This window comes from Conger conger, chromosome 11 (assembly GCF_963514075.1).
Source record: "Conger conger chromosome 11, fConCon1.1, whole genome shotgun sequence".
NCBI classification, from domain to species: Eukaryota; Metazoa; Chordata; class Actinopteri; order Anguilliformes; family Congridae; genus Conger; species Conger conger.
In genome coordinates this window covers 46,790,822-46,807,118 of record NC_083770.1, presented here as the reverse complement: position 1 = coordinate 46,807,118, position 16,297 = coordinate 46,790,822, and the positions used below count along the sequence as shown (strand labels likewise).

The following is a 16,297-nucleotide window of genomic DNA, read 5'->3' as shown; positions in this document are numbered from 1 at the left end:
CCTTCTACGGACAGAAAAAAAACTGTTCCACAGCTCCCCCGCCAATCTCGCATGAACCCACGGCTCGTCAAATTCTGTGGCTCTTATCAGACAGACAGCCCAGCTCCTGTTCAGACTACCACACCGTCACCGTGTCACAACGCCACACGCGCGTCCCAGAGTGAACAACACGGACCCCGCTAACACCCAGAGTCCTAATCCCAGACTGGGCTCGACAAAAACATGACTTTACATAACAAACATACTAGCATCATGTGAGCACGGAGCCGGGCGTGTTGACAGCAGAGTCAATAGTGCAAGTGTCTAGCACCTGCCTCGCACCATTGTTTGAGAAAGTGTCCTGTTTGCAGATTGTGGCCAGAGTGTGTGTGGAGACTGCCAACTCACTGCTGGCTGATGCAATCTGGGGCAGGTATTGGGATCATGGTGAGTGTTGATGCTGCGGTGTCCAAAGATAATAAAACAAGAGAACCAAATGCTGTAGTACAATAAAAGAGCTGTGTCAGTCCCCTTTGAGGAAATCCAGCAATCAGAATTTCAGGAATGTGTATGGATTGTTTTTCTCTCCATCCATATTTCACAGTAACAATGAGCAAAAAGAAGGAATGATATTGAGCTCCTAGCCGCATCCCGCACCCCAAAACCATTGTTAAAAATACAAAATACTTCTATTCTCTCAATAAATTATCATCCATGTATCTAACAGCTTAAGCTGTTTTGGCACATAGAAGCCAGCATAAATATGACAAAGAGGGAGGTTGGAGGGTACTGGGAGTTTTTATGTCGAAGTTACAGATTCACTGAAGGAATTGTATGTACTGGGCAAGCTTAAGCACATGCTTATCTATCAGCGGCGACTGTTTATTTGTGGGAATTCTGAGTTGGGCATGGCGTAGAGAGAGACGAGCTGTCCGTGAAGCGACCCTGCACAAGACCTTTTAATTATGAGAGCGGCAAGTAGAGCTGCTTAGCTGCCGCACAGAAAAGCCTGGAAAGCGCTTAGGTGGCGACTAACAGCTTACACCTGTCACCCCCCACCCCTACCCGACCCCCCCGTGGGGCCGACCACTGGCCCATGAGATTAAAACTAGTCCTGCCCGTTTCCCCTGAAGCAGTGTCCTGGCCTTGGGACTGTCCGTGGACCAGGACTCACGTTAACATTCGGGGACATTAAAATGAGTGACTAAAACCATTCGCTTATTCGTTAAACCAGTCTAAATGCATTGAGCCGTAATTGTCATTTGACCCAAGCTCAAGGTTATGATTAGCTATGATTAGCTCGACCAGCTCCGTTTTCAAGCCGGGCAAGCGGGTATGACTGGATTTCACAGCAGGGCGCTGGGAGTGAGCTACCAGGTGTACTGAACATCTACTCCGGGAGATGACATTTACATTTACATTTGGCAGACGCTTTTAATCCAAAGCAATTTACAAGTGCGTAGGTTCTTCCAGAAGTTGAAGCAACACATCCATAACTAGTAAAATACACTTGAAGTGCTGTTGTAAACATACAGTCATCATAAGTGCAATTCAATTTTCTTTTTTTCCTTTTTTTTTGGGTTAGACAAGAGGGATAGGGATATCGGAAAGGGGGGGGGGGGGATCAGGAGGTAGGACTAAGGTACAGTTTGAAAAGTTGTGTTTTTAGTCTGCGTCGAAATAGGGGGAGGGATTCTGCTGTCCTGACAGTGGTAGGCAAGTCATTCCACCGCTGAGGAACCAGAACGGAAAACAGGCGTCAACGTGCAGCTCGACCGCCAGGTGCTCGTGGTGAGGGAACCGTAAGGCGACCAGAGCTGGCAGACCGGAGTGGTCTAGCTGGGGACTAGGGAGTGATTAAGGATTGGATGTAAGGTGGGACAGTCCCCTTGGCAGCCTGCGATGCCGACACTAGGGCCTTGAATCGGATGCGTGCGGCGATAGGAAGCCAGTGGAGGCGAATGAGGAGCGGGGTGACATGAGCGATGAAACTCATCACAGGTTCAGCCTCCCCGGTCAACACCTGCCTTATCGCAGACGAGTCAGAGTCAGGGCATCAGACATTACATCACATTACATTATTGGCATTCGGCACACGCTCTTATGCAGAGCGACGTACAGTTGATTAAGACTAAGCAGGAGACAATCCTCCCCTGGAGCAATGCAGGGTTAAGGGCCTTGCTCAAGGGCCCAACGGCTGTGCGGATCTTATTGTGGCTACACTGGGATTAGAACCACCGACCTTGTGTGTCCCAGTCATTTACCTTAACCACTACGCTACAGGCCGCACACAACAGGTTCCAGCTTCTACCTGCCCTGCAGGCCATACAGGTGCTCCAGACCCACACCTTAAAGATCAGGTATTCTCCCCACCTCAGACACCCAGTATCTCTCATGCACTGGCTCACTCATATTCATATCAAAGCAATATATTCGTGGACCTCTGTGATAATGTTGTAATAATATGCATTATTACAATATGTGCAATATGCGCTGCATATAATATCCAGTTGCAAAGTTTATGTACACTCGTGTCTCATTTTTCTCTGCCGTGTACTGCTGATCACCTGGGATTTTCAAAAACGGTTTCTCGAGCTCGCAGAGAATGGTCCGGAAAACAAAAAACATCCAGCAAGCAGCGGTTCTGTGAGCAGAAACACGTTGTTAATGAGAGCGGTCAGAGGAGAAGGGCCAGACTGGCCACAGCTGACAGGGAGGTGACAGCAACACGCAGAAGAGCATCTCTGAACACACAACGCCTCAAACCTATAAGTGGATAGGCTACAGCAGCCTATTCTAATTATTTATATATATATATATCGTTTTTTTCCTCATTACCTCTCTACATATAAGGTCGCTCCTGGTCTAAGAGTTTAATTGCCAGTCGTGCTGACAGGACTGTACTGTTACTGGGCATATGACAGACATTGGTTCGATTTAATTTTGACCTGTGGTACTGACTTGGATTGGTGAACTCAAGTTTGTGACTCGGGTTAGGCAAGTCACTGTGAGCACTTATCCATTAAAAGGATTTGCATTTAACTGCTCAGAATGTGATGGCACGATTATGCATTCGATCAACTGTCCGCTGAACCTGTGCTACTGGCCTTGACTCTCCTCCCTCCAATTAAAAGGGATGTTATTGTGGTAAAGGGCCCCGGGATTCCCCCCACCCTGCAATCTCTGACTTGATTGCGTCAGCCGGAAGAAGAATGGGAAACGGGGGGGTGGGGGAGTGGGGGGGGCGGGGGCGGGGGGCGGGTTTAAAGTAGTCTGTAGTTAGCATGCCTGCTAGGTTTCCCCCCCTCCTGACACACTTGATATCTCTTTCCTGGTGTCTCTTTCCCCCGCGACATTGCTCGACGGACGCAGGGCTTAATTTATGGCCAGGACAGGAGTCGCGGGAGAGGCCCCCCGTCGTGACGCTGCCTGCGGGCGGTCGGTCCCCCCCCCCCCGAGAAACAGCCAGCGTAGGGTAGCGTGTCCGCGCACGAGCCGCTATCTAGGCCAAACAACAGATGCAGGGGTGCACTCTCTGGCACCTGGTGTGCTTTCCGAGTGTCTCTGGCAGGCTTTAAATGTGGATTAAAGGTGGCTGGTCCAGGTGGCTGGATGCAACCAATCAAAGGCTTTCATGTTACTGAACAAACCATTCTCATAGTTATATTTCAACCTACTACTACTACTACTACTATGAATAATAATAATAATAATAATAATAATAATAATAATGGTTTTATGATCACTATTGCAGTATATACACAATTATTATTTAGCTTTGGAAGTTTTTGATAGTTGTTCCAGGTAAAGACTGATGACCTCTCCAAATTTCAAACTGTGGTTATAAGCTAAGAAGGGGCCCTTGCATGTGTATAGGACTGGGTGACACTGTTTACAACCAGGACTATTGTGACTTGCTTCTGCTCTGCACACCTTGCGTCACTTTTCAATGTACATTTCTCCTCAGCTGCTTCTCGGGAGGAGTTAACAGACCTACCCACCATCACCGATTACACAGAAAGCAGAAGTTTCTTGGCACAGTATTATGAAATGCATTTTCTCTCTTTGCTCTCAGTCCATTAACCACTGGTGCTTCTTTTCCAATCTTCATATTGGGACACGCTGTCGTTTTGTGGCATTTTGTTCATTACTGCTCACTGACAGGAATAACGCCGTGACGGTCATCGTGTCCTCTCCCCAAGGTTGAACAGCTCAGCTCGTTTGTGAGTTGGAAGGTCAGAGAGCACAGAACATGGTCACTCTACATTGGTGATTTTGTTTTGTGCAGTACGTTGATAAGCAGTCTTATCTACAGAACAGGTCTCCCCCTCCCTAGCAAGCAAGGAGTGGAGATTCAATTATTTATTGATCACGCTCACCCTTGTTTGAGTAGCCGAGTCTGAGTCTGACCAACCATTCTGGACAAAAACAACAAAAATAAACCATTTTATATATGTACTGCAAACCCAAGAACACTTTACAAAGGATCAAACCAAGATTTAACAGAAAACATACATGGATACAAGACAGGAAGGACTAAAAAAACAAATGAACAAGCCAGACCAAGGGTAGGAGAAGCAGGAGTGAGCCTAGGGTGCAGAGGGAGGGAAATATTGTTGGGTGAAGAGATTTGAATGTTTACTAGTTGGATTTGAATGCGGGAAATATTGCTACAGTCATGGAGTTGTTAAGATAATGTATTCCAGAGCTTACACTGAATGACCTATCCTCCATAGGACGCGGTCTGGTTTTGGGGAACACGAGAGATCCAGCGTGAGAGGGGCTGAGGGTGCATGCAGGGGTGCAGGGGAGGAGTAGTTCAGTGAGTTTGGAAGGGCCACTAAGGGCCGTGTAAGGGGTGAGAAACCTGCGTAGTGCACACTTCAGGTAATGGGTGGCTAGTAGAGGGTGGTGGCGATGCAGCCGATTCCCTGGTGTGTACCAGACGATGTCTGGACATATCGCAGCGTTTGGAGTGTTTCGTCTGGGAGACGGCGGAAAAGGCCATTGCGGTAATAGAGATGGGAGGTCATGAATGCCAGTGTCATTGGAGTTATGCGTCGAAGATGAGGGATGGGCGGAGTTATGCAGTGTTATAGAAATGGAAAAATGCATTCTCCTAGAGAGAGCTGATGTGGGGTTAAATTATTATTTTATTATTTTCATCATGAACCACCTCTTTTACAGACATATATTTGAGCGATCCTAATAACAGAACAACTATTCACCATTTACTTGAAAAATCAATTATCGACAATGGATAATGGACGTTCCAGAAATAATAACCTGGACTGTTTATTTTATCTCTTGCATAACTGAATTTCAGTTTTCGCAAAAAGCTAAGTCTCTTACCTTTCCCTGGAGGCTAGATCAATTTGCTCAGAACATCCATTTTGATAACTCAATAAAAACTCTGACAATGAAAAATGTACCTTTTTCAGAAGGTAATGTTCATGATAGCAATGCAGATAAGTTTGTCTGTGTGCTGCACGTGAGGTCTGTTTTGAAGCCAACTGTAACTTAAGCAAGACACCATCTGGTTTCCATGAGAACGTCCTCATTGTGTGGGCCAGTGGCTTTCAAAGAAAAAAACGCAAAAGGCTGTCAGCTTAACCCCTTGTTTACATTTACACACGTACGGGAAAACATCTCTGCCTATTGAAATAAATGCGGTAATTGATTTTAATGAATTGTTGCAAGCCATTTGGATGGGTCGGTGTATCAACTTTGACTTAAAAGACTGGAAACGGTATCCATGCTGGTCATTATTAGCATGTCCAGGCCTTTCAGGTCCTTAGCCATTCTGCCATCACATCAGAGATATTCTGGGAGATTTAATCTCCTTTTACTTCGGACATCTTGAGTACGAGAGAAAGGTGTGGAACAAATGGACTGTGCACAGCGTCCACAGTACGTGCCAGAAGCTCTGACGTACTTTTTATTTACTTTTAGCTTCTTTGTTTTTAGGAATGCCAATGTCAATAAGGAAAACCGCCTTACCTGTAGACGCACCATAATCTGATTAGCAGGCTATTTTCTATTTTCAACATGCTTCAAGTTCAACAACTTTATCTACCTTCTCATAACTTTTGTTTATTAAAGAAACACAGGTTAATGACTGAGAGAAATCCATTCAGACCTACAATAGATTAGGCTCTGACGGGTTGATATGCTCTTCAAAACAAGTTGTAGAATCATGTTGTGAAATCATGTCTGGAAACACCTACAAATACACCCTGGTGTAAAATCCAGCTTTGACCAGCTTGAAATACCAGCTATCAGTCATAGCTTGAACTGGTCAAACCATGTTGAGTATAGAGCTGGTCTAACTGGTCAACTGGTCTAACTGGGGGGGGGGGGGGGGGGCACCCAGGCTACTACTAAGACCATGTGTATGGCCATTCCAAGTAATATTTGCGCTAATACACCAGACTATTGAACATAATGAATCCTGTTATTCATAAATAAGGCTCTAACAGTTAAGGTCAAAGGGGATCTCGGGGATCTCTGATTGTGGTGTTTGAGTTAGATAGCGGTGGACTCAACACTTTTTTTTCTTCCTTCTTCCTTTGGCACCACCCTGGTGTAAAACCCAGCTGTTTCAAAGCATAGCCTGAGCTGGTCACACCATGTTCAGTACAGGGCTGGTCTAACTGGTCAACCAGCTGCTACCAGCTGTTTCAAAACCTAGCCGGAATGTTCTGCGGTATATTCACTCCGAATGCATAATGGTGTTGTACCGGCAAATAAAAATGTCACGTTTGAGCATTTAATCATTTTATACCATAGCAATATCGTTGACTTGTGCTACAATAGATATGCATTTACTTTCAATTAAGAAATGCTTCGTCGCATATATTTATTTACAGGTATTTGTCGATAACTCCCTTTTCTAGCAAGCCAGGTTACACAATCTATAATTCCCGCAGCCATGCTACTGGAAGTGGAGACCAATGGGGTATTTCAACCAAGATCTGTTGGATGGTACTTTTAGTGTACATCTGGTAACATATAACAAACTAGTGTTGTGCATACATCATAATTCGTACATGTGTGGTGTGGCTGCAACAATTAAACTGTTTAAAATGAACAAATTCGTTGATACCTGTATAAAAACATAATTATTACATTTACGCAAACTATAATAAGTAACTCACGGTCGCCAGAAGCCAAGTGTAACAGACGAATCATGTCACTGAATCGTTCAACCGACAGATTAACAGGTTTAGTGTCTGAGTGACAACGTTCAAGTTTATACTATTGAGGGAAACGTCGAAAGTTAATTGAATTTGGGTTCGTGTATGATAGTTTGTAATGCATTATAGATCAAATAATATATATATATATATATATTTTATGATGGTGGTGCGGAACGAAAAATAATCCCCCAGTTCATTGTAACATGGTTCCACCCGCTGGTGGAGTCGGGGGCGCGCCTAGTTACGTCAGATGTCTCGCGAAGTTACATAAATACTGGCGTCTGCTGCAATATTGCCGGTGCATTTCACGGAGGCAGAAAGTAGCGTGACAACATAGGCTACGGTTTCCCTGAGGCAGGCTTAATTTGTTCGCTTCTTACTGCCGAAAAGCAGGTATAGACGTTTAACCCTTGATTACATTGTGAAAACCGAAAAAAATACGCAATTATGAACGGACAAATCAACGGGTTCCATAACTCGCTCATCGAGGAAGACTGCTTTCTCTTTACATCAGAGTCTGTTGGAGAAGGACATCCAGGTAAGCCCATCCAATAAAAGACGTAACCGCTAGCACTGACCAGCAAGCTGATGTGCTTATATATTTAGGCCGGGTTAACGTAGTTTCAAACAAGGTCACGTTTACGGATATTCTTACTGATGTTCGCTAGCTAAATTACCTATTTAGACGGCTAGCTAAGTTTAATTATTGGAATGTGCTAATGTCCCAACTCGTCTGCGCGTTTGGTAAATAGCTGGTTCTCTTGGAATTCCGGTGGAATCACGCGAGGCGTCTTGCCGCTAACATTAGCCAGGTAGCTAACTAGGCCACCCATATTAGTCTTCGCATGATCGCACATGTTTCATCAAACTTTTTTTTTAAACCAAACCTTGTTTGGCTGGTGGAAATGGTTTTAAAATGTAGATGTATTGTTTATATAACACGTACGATTTTGTTTCTTTATGTAGACATTTTATTTGTAAATGTCTTCGGCGCTTATGCGCAGATGACCCAGCACGAGCATCATCTTTCCTGAAGATTCGGTCAGTGCGCGTGCATTTCAGACTAGACAAGCAGGCCACGGCGGGCGGTCACGACTTTAATAAAATAAACTTCTTAATTAACCCGTTTTTTTTCCTGCTTAACGTGGCTGCGACACAATACCATTACACGAGGCGTCATATGCTTGTGACTCGTGTGAAATCTCCCTTTTGTGTCGGGCAATTTCGTTTTTCACTCGATCAGATGGCTAGCCAAATGAATGCAGAAATGCGAAGCGTATTACGTGTTTGTTTGTCCACTAGGTCGTGGCTCGTTTAATTTGTCATGCTTCCAGATCAACCGCACATCTTAAATTGTTAGTGAGTAGCTTGATAGACTTGGAGTGACAATCGCAAGCCGTCATGGCGGACCTCCCGCTTGATCCAGTATTGCCTGTAAAAGCCAGTAGCAAGAATCCCTCCCACAACCGCCATTCTTGTTAATATTACTGTACTGTAAATGTGCTTGTCATGCTGCCAGTGTTGGTGAGCCTATACTTTCCCGCCGTTATGTTGCGATTTTTTTTTGTGTAGAATAAATGTGCCACTTATTCAGTAACGTTAGTCAATGTGTGCCATGTGGGAGGCACGGTGTTGCGAAGTCTTAACCTTTTCTTTGCGTAACCAAATCCGGGAAAAGACAATCACACGCATGCAGTGCTACACGAACTGCGTTCTTCGGATCGGTTGCCAGTTTACGTTCGGGTACCTTTTAAAAGCTGTTATGTTTCTGGAAATGTAGCCAAGAACCCTACGCATTGTTCCAGTCGCCTGCGGTTTATGTTCGGCTCACGGCTGGCTATTGGCTATAACCCACTGCGGCCACCACGTGGGAGCGTTGCAGTTGTTTGGGCCTGGCTCTGTGATTGGGCTCTGTGATTGGGCTTTGTCAGGATATTCGCATTCGGCACCACGTAACCTTTTATGGTGCCTACATTTAAGCAGCCCTCCAATGCGCTTAGTGGATTTTGTTGGGTGTAGCGAATAGGGAATATTTAAATTGGGTCTGGTTAATGTTTCATTTTTGCGCAAAGCTTGGAGACTGTTGTATGAAGGGTAATGTTGCGATATTTTTGCGATCTTAAAGCAAATTTGATGTTAAGATCAGCTCTCTCCTTCCGACAGATAAGATTTGCGACCAAATCAGTGACGCTGTGCTCGACGCCCATCTCAAACAGGACCCTGATGCCAAAGTAGCATGTGGTAAGGACTTTTTTAATTTATTTTATTTTATCCCGTTCACTTAAGTCCCCGTTAACTCTGCTCTAAAACGGGTCTGTAACACTCCCTGTTTGAATTCGAATTGAATCGAGCATTATTGTAGGGGAATTGAGTTGCGGTAGCGGGCCTTTCGGAGCTGTGGGCTGTACAGTTTTAGAGGAGGCTTATGAAAGCTGCTGCATTAACTTTCCCTCCCGCCGTGCTGTCCGTCCTGCAGAGACCGTCGCCAAGACGGGGATGATCCTGTTGGCAGGGGAGGTGACGTCCCACGCGTCTGTGGACTACCAGAAGGTGGTACGCGAGACCATTAAGCACATCGGTTACGACGACTCCTCCAAAGGTGTGCGAGCCGACTTCTCAAACGGTTCCCTTTTTCTTTTTCTTTCTTTTTTTTTTCTTGCGGAATGTTTCAAAACTGTGTGGTATTTGTTCTGAACGTTTGCTCCAGCTATAGTACATTTTTGTTTGCATTTTCACAATGCTCTCGTCCTAGTTAATCCTAGTTGATTGGCGGTTGGTTTTGCTTGGTTCTTTGGACAGTAGGTTATTTGAGCTCCGTTGCTTCGTTACCAGTATTGATCGGCACATTAGCATCAGCTCAGTTAAGGACATGATTCGGCCTTTCACCTTTTAGAGGGTGAACCGCTGGTTTGGTGTTTCTGCAACACTTTTTTAAGATTGTGAACGGTGTTCTCAGGCTTTGACTACAAGACCTGCAACGTGCTGGTGGCCCTTGAGCAGCAGTCTCCTGACATTGCCCAGAGCGTGCACCTGGACCGCAGCCAGGAGGATGTGGGGGCCGGGGACCAGGTAATGCAGAAAAAAATAAATAAAATAAAAACAATTAAAATTCCTTTTTTTTTTTTTTTTTTCTCCCCTCTGTTTTGATACTATTTTGAAATGAAGATATTAAATCAAAATCAAAATGAGTGGGTATGTACCGCTATTGATGTACTGACCTAAAAAAGAAAACTTATGTGTTTGCATCTTTCGGCGTGTGTAAGAACGGGGGTCTGATGGGGACGGAGCGCGGTGGGTATTGCCGTGTTTTTTGCGTTGTGGTGCATTCTGGGTAAAACGCGTTGCTCTCCTCAGGGCCTCATGTTCGGCTACGCCACCAATGAGACCGAGGAGTGCATGCCCCTCACCATCGTCCTCGCCCACAAGCTCAACGCCAAGATGGCCGAACTGAGGCGCAACGGCACTCTGCCCTGGCTGCGGCCCGACTCCAAGACCCAGGTGAGCATCGGCCAGCTCTGGCCCTCCGGCTCTTCAGCACTCCCTCTGACTGAGGGGCGTGAGCAGGGGCGCACAACAAGGGCCGATCCGTTTCAGGATTTTGTGCCAACATCTCGTCTTAAGATATGATTGAGTCAATTAAATAATTATCTGGCCGGCTGCAGACTGCAAGTGTATCCTAATGATATTGGTGTGCTCAAGTACAGGCTTGAACCAGGATAATTTGTAGAGCTGTCTGCAAATTAAAAACTGGGGAATTGGTTGGAACAAAAACTAGTATGCATACCTGCCCTCTACAACCGGAGTGGTGCCCTCTTGGATGTGCAAAACCAATTGGCCTACCCTGTGCATATTGTCTGTCATGTATTGCTATTTAAATTGTGAATATAACAAGGTAGAATCCACAATGAGAATTGATCATGCAATTCAGTGGGGACTGACTTGCTCGCTGTACCAGCGCACTGAAACTTGCTCAAAACCCATACTAGAATTTACCAGTCACCTGCTGCGACTCAAAAGCTGCTAATGGAAGAAAATGACTGCTTAACTACTTTTTAATTAAGCTCTCCAAAACATTCAGGCCCTCGTGTGATTGCAGTGAACACACGGGGTCTGTTCCAAAACCCCACCGGCTAGCAAACCGGCTGCACCGGGTGGGTGTGGTTTTCACCATTTAAATTGGCGCATCAAACGGTGCCTATTCCTTTTTAAATGGCTTCTCGCCCAACCTGTAAACAAGGCGTGCTGGCTTGCCTTGTTTGCAGGTCGGGTGGGAAGTCATTATAATAAAAAATAAAAAAAACAAAACCTAAAAAAAGACGAGCAGTGCCTTCACTGCTGGCACCGCTGGGGAAATTACCCCCGTGCTGATTTGGCACCCACGGTGCGGTGACTGCAAGATACGACCCGTCCCAGGGCTGGATTTTTAAAAATACCAAACCCGTCCCCCCATGTTGTTGGCCCGGCTTGGGATCCCACGTGGTCTTGTTGTGGCGGAGTTGGCTGAGCTGTGTGTGTGTGTTGCCGCGCGTCTCCCAGGTGACGGTGCAGTACCGGCAGGACCGAGGGGCCATGCTGCCCGTGCGCGTGCACACCGTGGTGGTGTCGGTGCAGCACGACGAGGACGTGTGCCTGGACGAGATGCGCGACGCGCTGAAGGAGAAGGTCATCAAGGCTGTGGTGCCCTGCGTCTACCTGGACGACGACACCATCTACCACCTGCAGCCCAGCGGGCGCTTCGTCATCGGAGGGCCCCAGGTGAGCGTCCCCCCCCCGCGCGTCCCCCCGCGTCCCGCGCCCGCACCTCCCTCCGCGGCCGGGGGGTCCTGGCAGTCACCCTCTCGGTGTAGTGCTCCGCCAGAGAGGGGGGGAAGCCCTGAAGGGATTGGGTTTCAGATGGTGTCGCTTTCTTACTGCGCCTCGGTTTGTTCGTCCCTGTACGGAGCCCTGCTCCGCGACGCAAGATCGCAGAGTTGAGTGGAGATTGCAGCACTAAGTAAAACAAACAAACACCCACACCTGGGACTTGGACTGAAGGAAACAAATTCTGTTTATTTTTTTTTTATTTTTTCTTAACTGCAGTTATCCGGCTAGCCCGGTAATCCTGCTTGGTGTGCTTGGTGTAACGCCCAAGTGATCATGTGTGCGTTTCTTTTTTTTATTTTTATTTTTTTTTTTTTTCTTGTCTCTCCCTCCAGGGTGATGCAGGCTTGACCGGTCGTAAGATCATTGTGGACACGTACGGGGGCTGGGGGGCCCACGGTGGGGGCGCCTTCTCGGGGAAGGACTACACCAAGGTGGACCGCTCCGCCGCGTACGCCGCGCGCTGGGTGGCCAAGTCCCTGGTGAAGGCAGAACTCTGCAAACGGGTTCTGGTCCAGGTGAGCGGGTGTGGCTCGGTCCTGGGGTCCGCCAATTAGCCGGGTTCGATCCCGGTCTCGGAGGCTGGGCCCGCTCTCTGGTTGCGGTACCGGCATGAGCCCCCCAATCCGTGAGCTGGGAAGTCTGGTCTCTTGTGTGTGTGGCCGCTAAACTGGCTAAACTTTCTGAAATCTTGCCGTGTCAGGTGTCGTACGCCATCGGAGTGTCCCACCCCTTGTCCATCTCCATATTCCACTATGGGACGTCCCAGAAGAGCGAGAGGGAGCTGCTGGAGATCGTGAAGAAGAACTTTGACCTCCGACCCGGGGTCATTGTCAGGTAAAGGCATGCCCCTGCCCAGGAAGTGGCAGTCTGGTTGCTTCTTGTCCCATCATGCGCTTTCTGTGCAGAAAGTGACCAACACTCCTTACACTCTCAAGCCTCTTCGCTTGACACAGCCCCGTAGATTTCAATGTAATCTTGCCGCAGAGTAAACCCTGGCAGAAGCAGTAGTACTCTGCAGCCGTGTGTGTGCGCGCTCATCGCTTCCCCCTAATTCTGTGTGCGCCAGTACGCGCTGAAACTCGCACGCTGCTTGGAATCTGCGGAGTTGTGTCCGTGTAGATGAGGCTGACCTGTGCTGCACTGTAGCTCTGCTCCTCTCCACGTCCTGCAGGCCAGTGTCTGCAGGCGTTTGCTTCAGTCGTGCACTACACCACCTGATTTCACCCGTTGGCTTATCTGAACCAAGCAGGTAGGATAATTGGTGAAATCAGGTTCACGTCATGATTTGATTGTCCCGGCAGTAGAGGCTGGTGCTCGATGAGGATTAAAGACTTGGGCACCAGTCTGTAGTTGGTGTTGGGTTTGAGATGCTAGCTTGTTCCCAGTAGCTTAGCGGAATACTTTCCATCTCTGGAGTTTTTACCCCCCATTTTTCCGGGGTGCTGGAAAAGGGTAAGTCCTCCTTTTGGAAGTCCTCCCTGTTCTCATCTCTGCTGTTTTTACCATTTTTTGTAAATGATGCAATTGTCACACACGGGTATTTCACCAGTCTAGGGATGGTAGTCCTCTGTGGGTGTTGGGTGTGTTGGGTCTCCTGCTTGTGATGGCTGCTAAAGAAGTAAATTGTGTATTCCAGGGAATTGGACCTGAAGAAACCCATTTATCAGAGGACCGCAGCTTACGGCCACTTTGGTCGTGATTCCTTCCCTTGGGAGGTGCCCAAAAAGCTCAAATACTAAATGTGTCAAGCTTTTTTTCCCCAGGCCTGTTGGTGTGTACTACAGAAAAGCCTGCATGGCCTTAGGGGGGAAAAGGCCTCCAAAAAAACCATCCTGCTTCCTAGTTGCTAAGTGATAGCCCCCCCCCCCCCCCCCCTCTCTGAACCCTTGTGTCTTCACCCCCCACCCCCACCCTTCTGCCACTTCTTTCCTCCAGAGCAGTGTGTGCCGTCATTGTCCACTTGCTTCAGGCCTACTTCTGGGTGTGTCTGGGACCATTAGAGGAGTTTTCTGTGGAACCCAGGGAACTTGTACTGTCTGGGATCGTATATAGGGTTGGCTTTTGCTAGTTTGGACGGAGGAGGTACTTTTATTTTTTTTTTTGTTTTTTTTTTTTTAAACGAGCCAAATTTAGAAGCTGTTTGTCATGGTACAAGGGCATGCTGCCTTATGTTTTAAGTGTACAATCTTAGTTGGCTTCTTGTTCATGCACCCTCCCAGTATCTTTTTCCTCTTTATTGTGTTACTTTAAAAGTCTATGACCAATGGGGAAGAGATCCTTCCATTGTAGCTCCCTCTACACCAGGCATCTGCCACCCTGGTCCTGGAGTGCCACAGTCTCTCCTGGTTTTCGTTGTTAATCTGCACTTAATCATCGCAGATTAGTTGACCCTCTTCATCTGGTTACATGTCTGAATCGGGTGCCGATTTTTCTTTTTTTACAAACAAACGGCACCGCTTGTGGCTCTCCAGGACCAGGGTTTTTCCACCCCCTTGACCTACACGAAGGCAGAATTGAATGAGTTTGCTTGAGTTTAGGGCCCTAGTGTTTGTTGTAGTTGGCACTGCCATGAAGTGCTACTTCGTGCTTGATGACGGTAGCTTACTCCTGTATGCTGACTGTGATTGGACCGGTTGCGAATTTTAAATTAGTTGAGATGAACGCAACAGTTCATGGTGGTGGTGACCCAGAAACTGCTGGACTCCATCTTAAATTTCTTGGTAGTTGTCATTTAAAGCGCTGCTTCACAACCCCCCCCCCCCCCCCATTCCTCCACCCCCCCCCCCCCCCTTCCACTATTCCTTGTCTGTTGCTGGAGGATGTATTGATGGCACAAGGATAATGTTTGCTTTTTTTAGACCGCTATGCATTACGGGCGGACGCACTTTTGCCAAACCAAGGTTGCTTAACATTTAAAGCGCGTAAAAATAAAAGCACCCTTCCCTCCCTGCATAGACCATTGCCGTTTTCTGACGTACTACAGAAAAGTCAGAAGCTGCTATCTCCTCTTCCCATCCCTATATGGTCTGTTGGGCTGTCAGTAATACTTGATTTTAGTTTTTATTACACTTTTTACATTGCTGTGTTCCTTCAGTAAGAAATTCCACGTGCTACGAAACCTGTTTTTAAAGGTGGTTCTGTTTCCCGTTTGTCTTTTTCTTTTCTTTTTTTTCCTCCCTTTTTTCTCCCAAGGTTTTAAAGGGTTTAAGACAAAGGCACTCCCCATCTTTAGGGTTTGATGGCAGGTGTAGCTACAGAGAAACCTGCCTCTATCATTACCCTGAAGATGGACTGTCTTAACCACAAATAAAACTCGTTGATACTTGAAGACAAACGGAATCAAATCTTTAAAGTATTCCTATTTATTGTGCTCTGAAGCTCCGTGTCGATACAGAGAAACTGGAGCTTCAGAAGGCAGCTTTTTTTAAATAAAAAAAACACGCTTATTTTTTAAGTTACTGCCCGAATGCCATAATTGACAGGTTGTGTCCAGTGTTAGCCTGTGGTCCAAAGTGTCCTACAGAAAAGCTTTGGATTCTAGCCACAGCGCTACTGTCGGTGGTATTCTCGAGTGGCTCCGGACCGGGTGATTGTATTGACCATGCGCATCCGTCGCCCGTCTATTTCGCCCGCCTACAATCAAGACGAGCAAAGTTTGGCTGGTGTTGTACAGAGAAGCCGGCCTCGTTTACACGCCGTCTTGTTTGTGGCGGATGATTTCTGATTTGGGATTTGTTTTTCCTTTGTACAATTTTAGAGGTTGGTGGTCAGTTGTCTTCTGGTTACTGTAAAAGTGCCTTTGCAAACCAACCCCCCCCCCCCCCCCCCCCCGCCCAATCACCCCCCTCTCCCTTCCCAAATTGCTTTTCTTTTTTCCCCCCCTCCCTCCCCTTGCCTTCTTCCAGTCATGAAGAACCGGTAACTTGCATATGTTTCCCTGCAGTCCTAAACTTCCAGAATTGAACACGAATCCTCATGTCAAAGATCTGAATAAAAATGCTGAATCATACTTTTGTGTCTGTCTGGCTTTTGCGGTAAAGGTGGCTGTTCACGACTTTCAGTAACATAACTGATGTCCTGTTGCACATTCGGCAGCTGGCAGTGCCCGTTTCATGGTGGCTGAGTTGCCTGGTTTGAAACTGCGATGGCATTCTGCTCCTTTGCGTTTGTTTAAAGGCCCACAGAGTATTTTACACATTTAAATAAGAGATTCATGGTTTCATGGATTCATGACTTCGGCTATAAATCATGTGGTC

The 16,297-nt window shown here is 46.8% G+C and overlaps 1 protein-coding gene across 2 annotated transcripts; it reads left to right on the top strand.

Moving 5' to 3' along the window:
• Window positions 1-7,459: 7,459 nt before the first annotated feature.
• On the top strand, window positions 7,460-16,050 carry mat2ab (methionine adenosyltransferase 2Ab). 2 transcript variants are annotated; one of them, XM_061260675.1, is made up of 9 exons: window positions 7,460-7,716; window positions 9,342-9,419; window positions 9,655-9,777; window positions 10,135-10,247; window positions 10,533-10,676; window positions 11,715-11,933; window positions 12,374-12,556; window positions 12,742-12,875; window positions 13,678-16,050. In XM_061260675.1, the coding sequence occupies exons 1-9, from the start codon at window positions 7,626-7,628 to the stop codon at window positions 13,778-13,780; spliced, it is 1,188 nt and encodes a 395-aa protein (XP_061116659.1). In that variant the 5' UTR covers window positions 7,460-7,625; the 3' UTR covers window positions 13,781-16,050. The 2 variants fall into 2 exon arrangements, with proteins under 2 accessions (XP_061116659.1, XP_061116660.1); XM_061260676.1 differs by having other exon boundaries at window positions 7,462-7,716; window positions 12,742-16,050.
• The last annotated feature ends 247 nt before the right edge of the window (window positions 16,051-16,297 follow it).

What these genes read in the sequence shown, in the direction of transcription:
- mat2ab (XM_061260675.1), top strand. Translation starts at nt 7,626, where the DNA reads ATGAACGGACAAATCAACGGGTTCCATAACTCGCTCATCGAGGAAGAC. An exon ending in TGATGCCAAAGTAGCATGTG is followed by an intron (nt 9,420 to 9,654) that starts GTAAGGACTTTT and finishes TCCGTCCTGCAG; the next exon opens with AGACCGTCGCCAAGACGGGG. An exon ending in CGACCCGGGGTCATTGTCAG is followed by an intron (nt 12,876 to 13,677) that starts GTAAAGGCATGC and finishes TGTGTATTCCAG; the next exon opens with GGAATTGGACCTGAAGAAAC.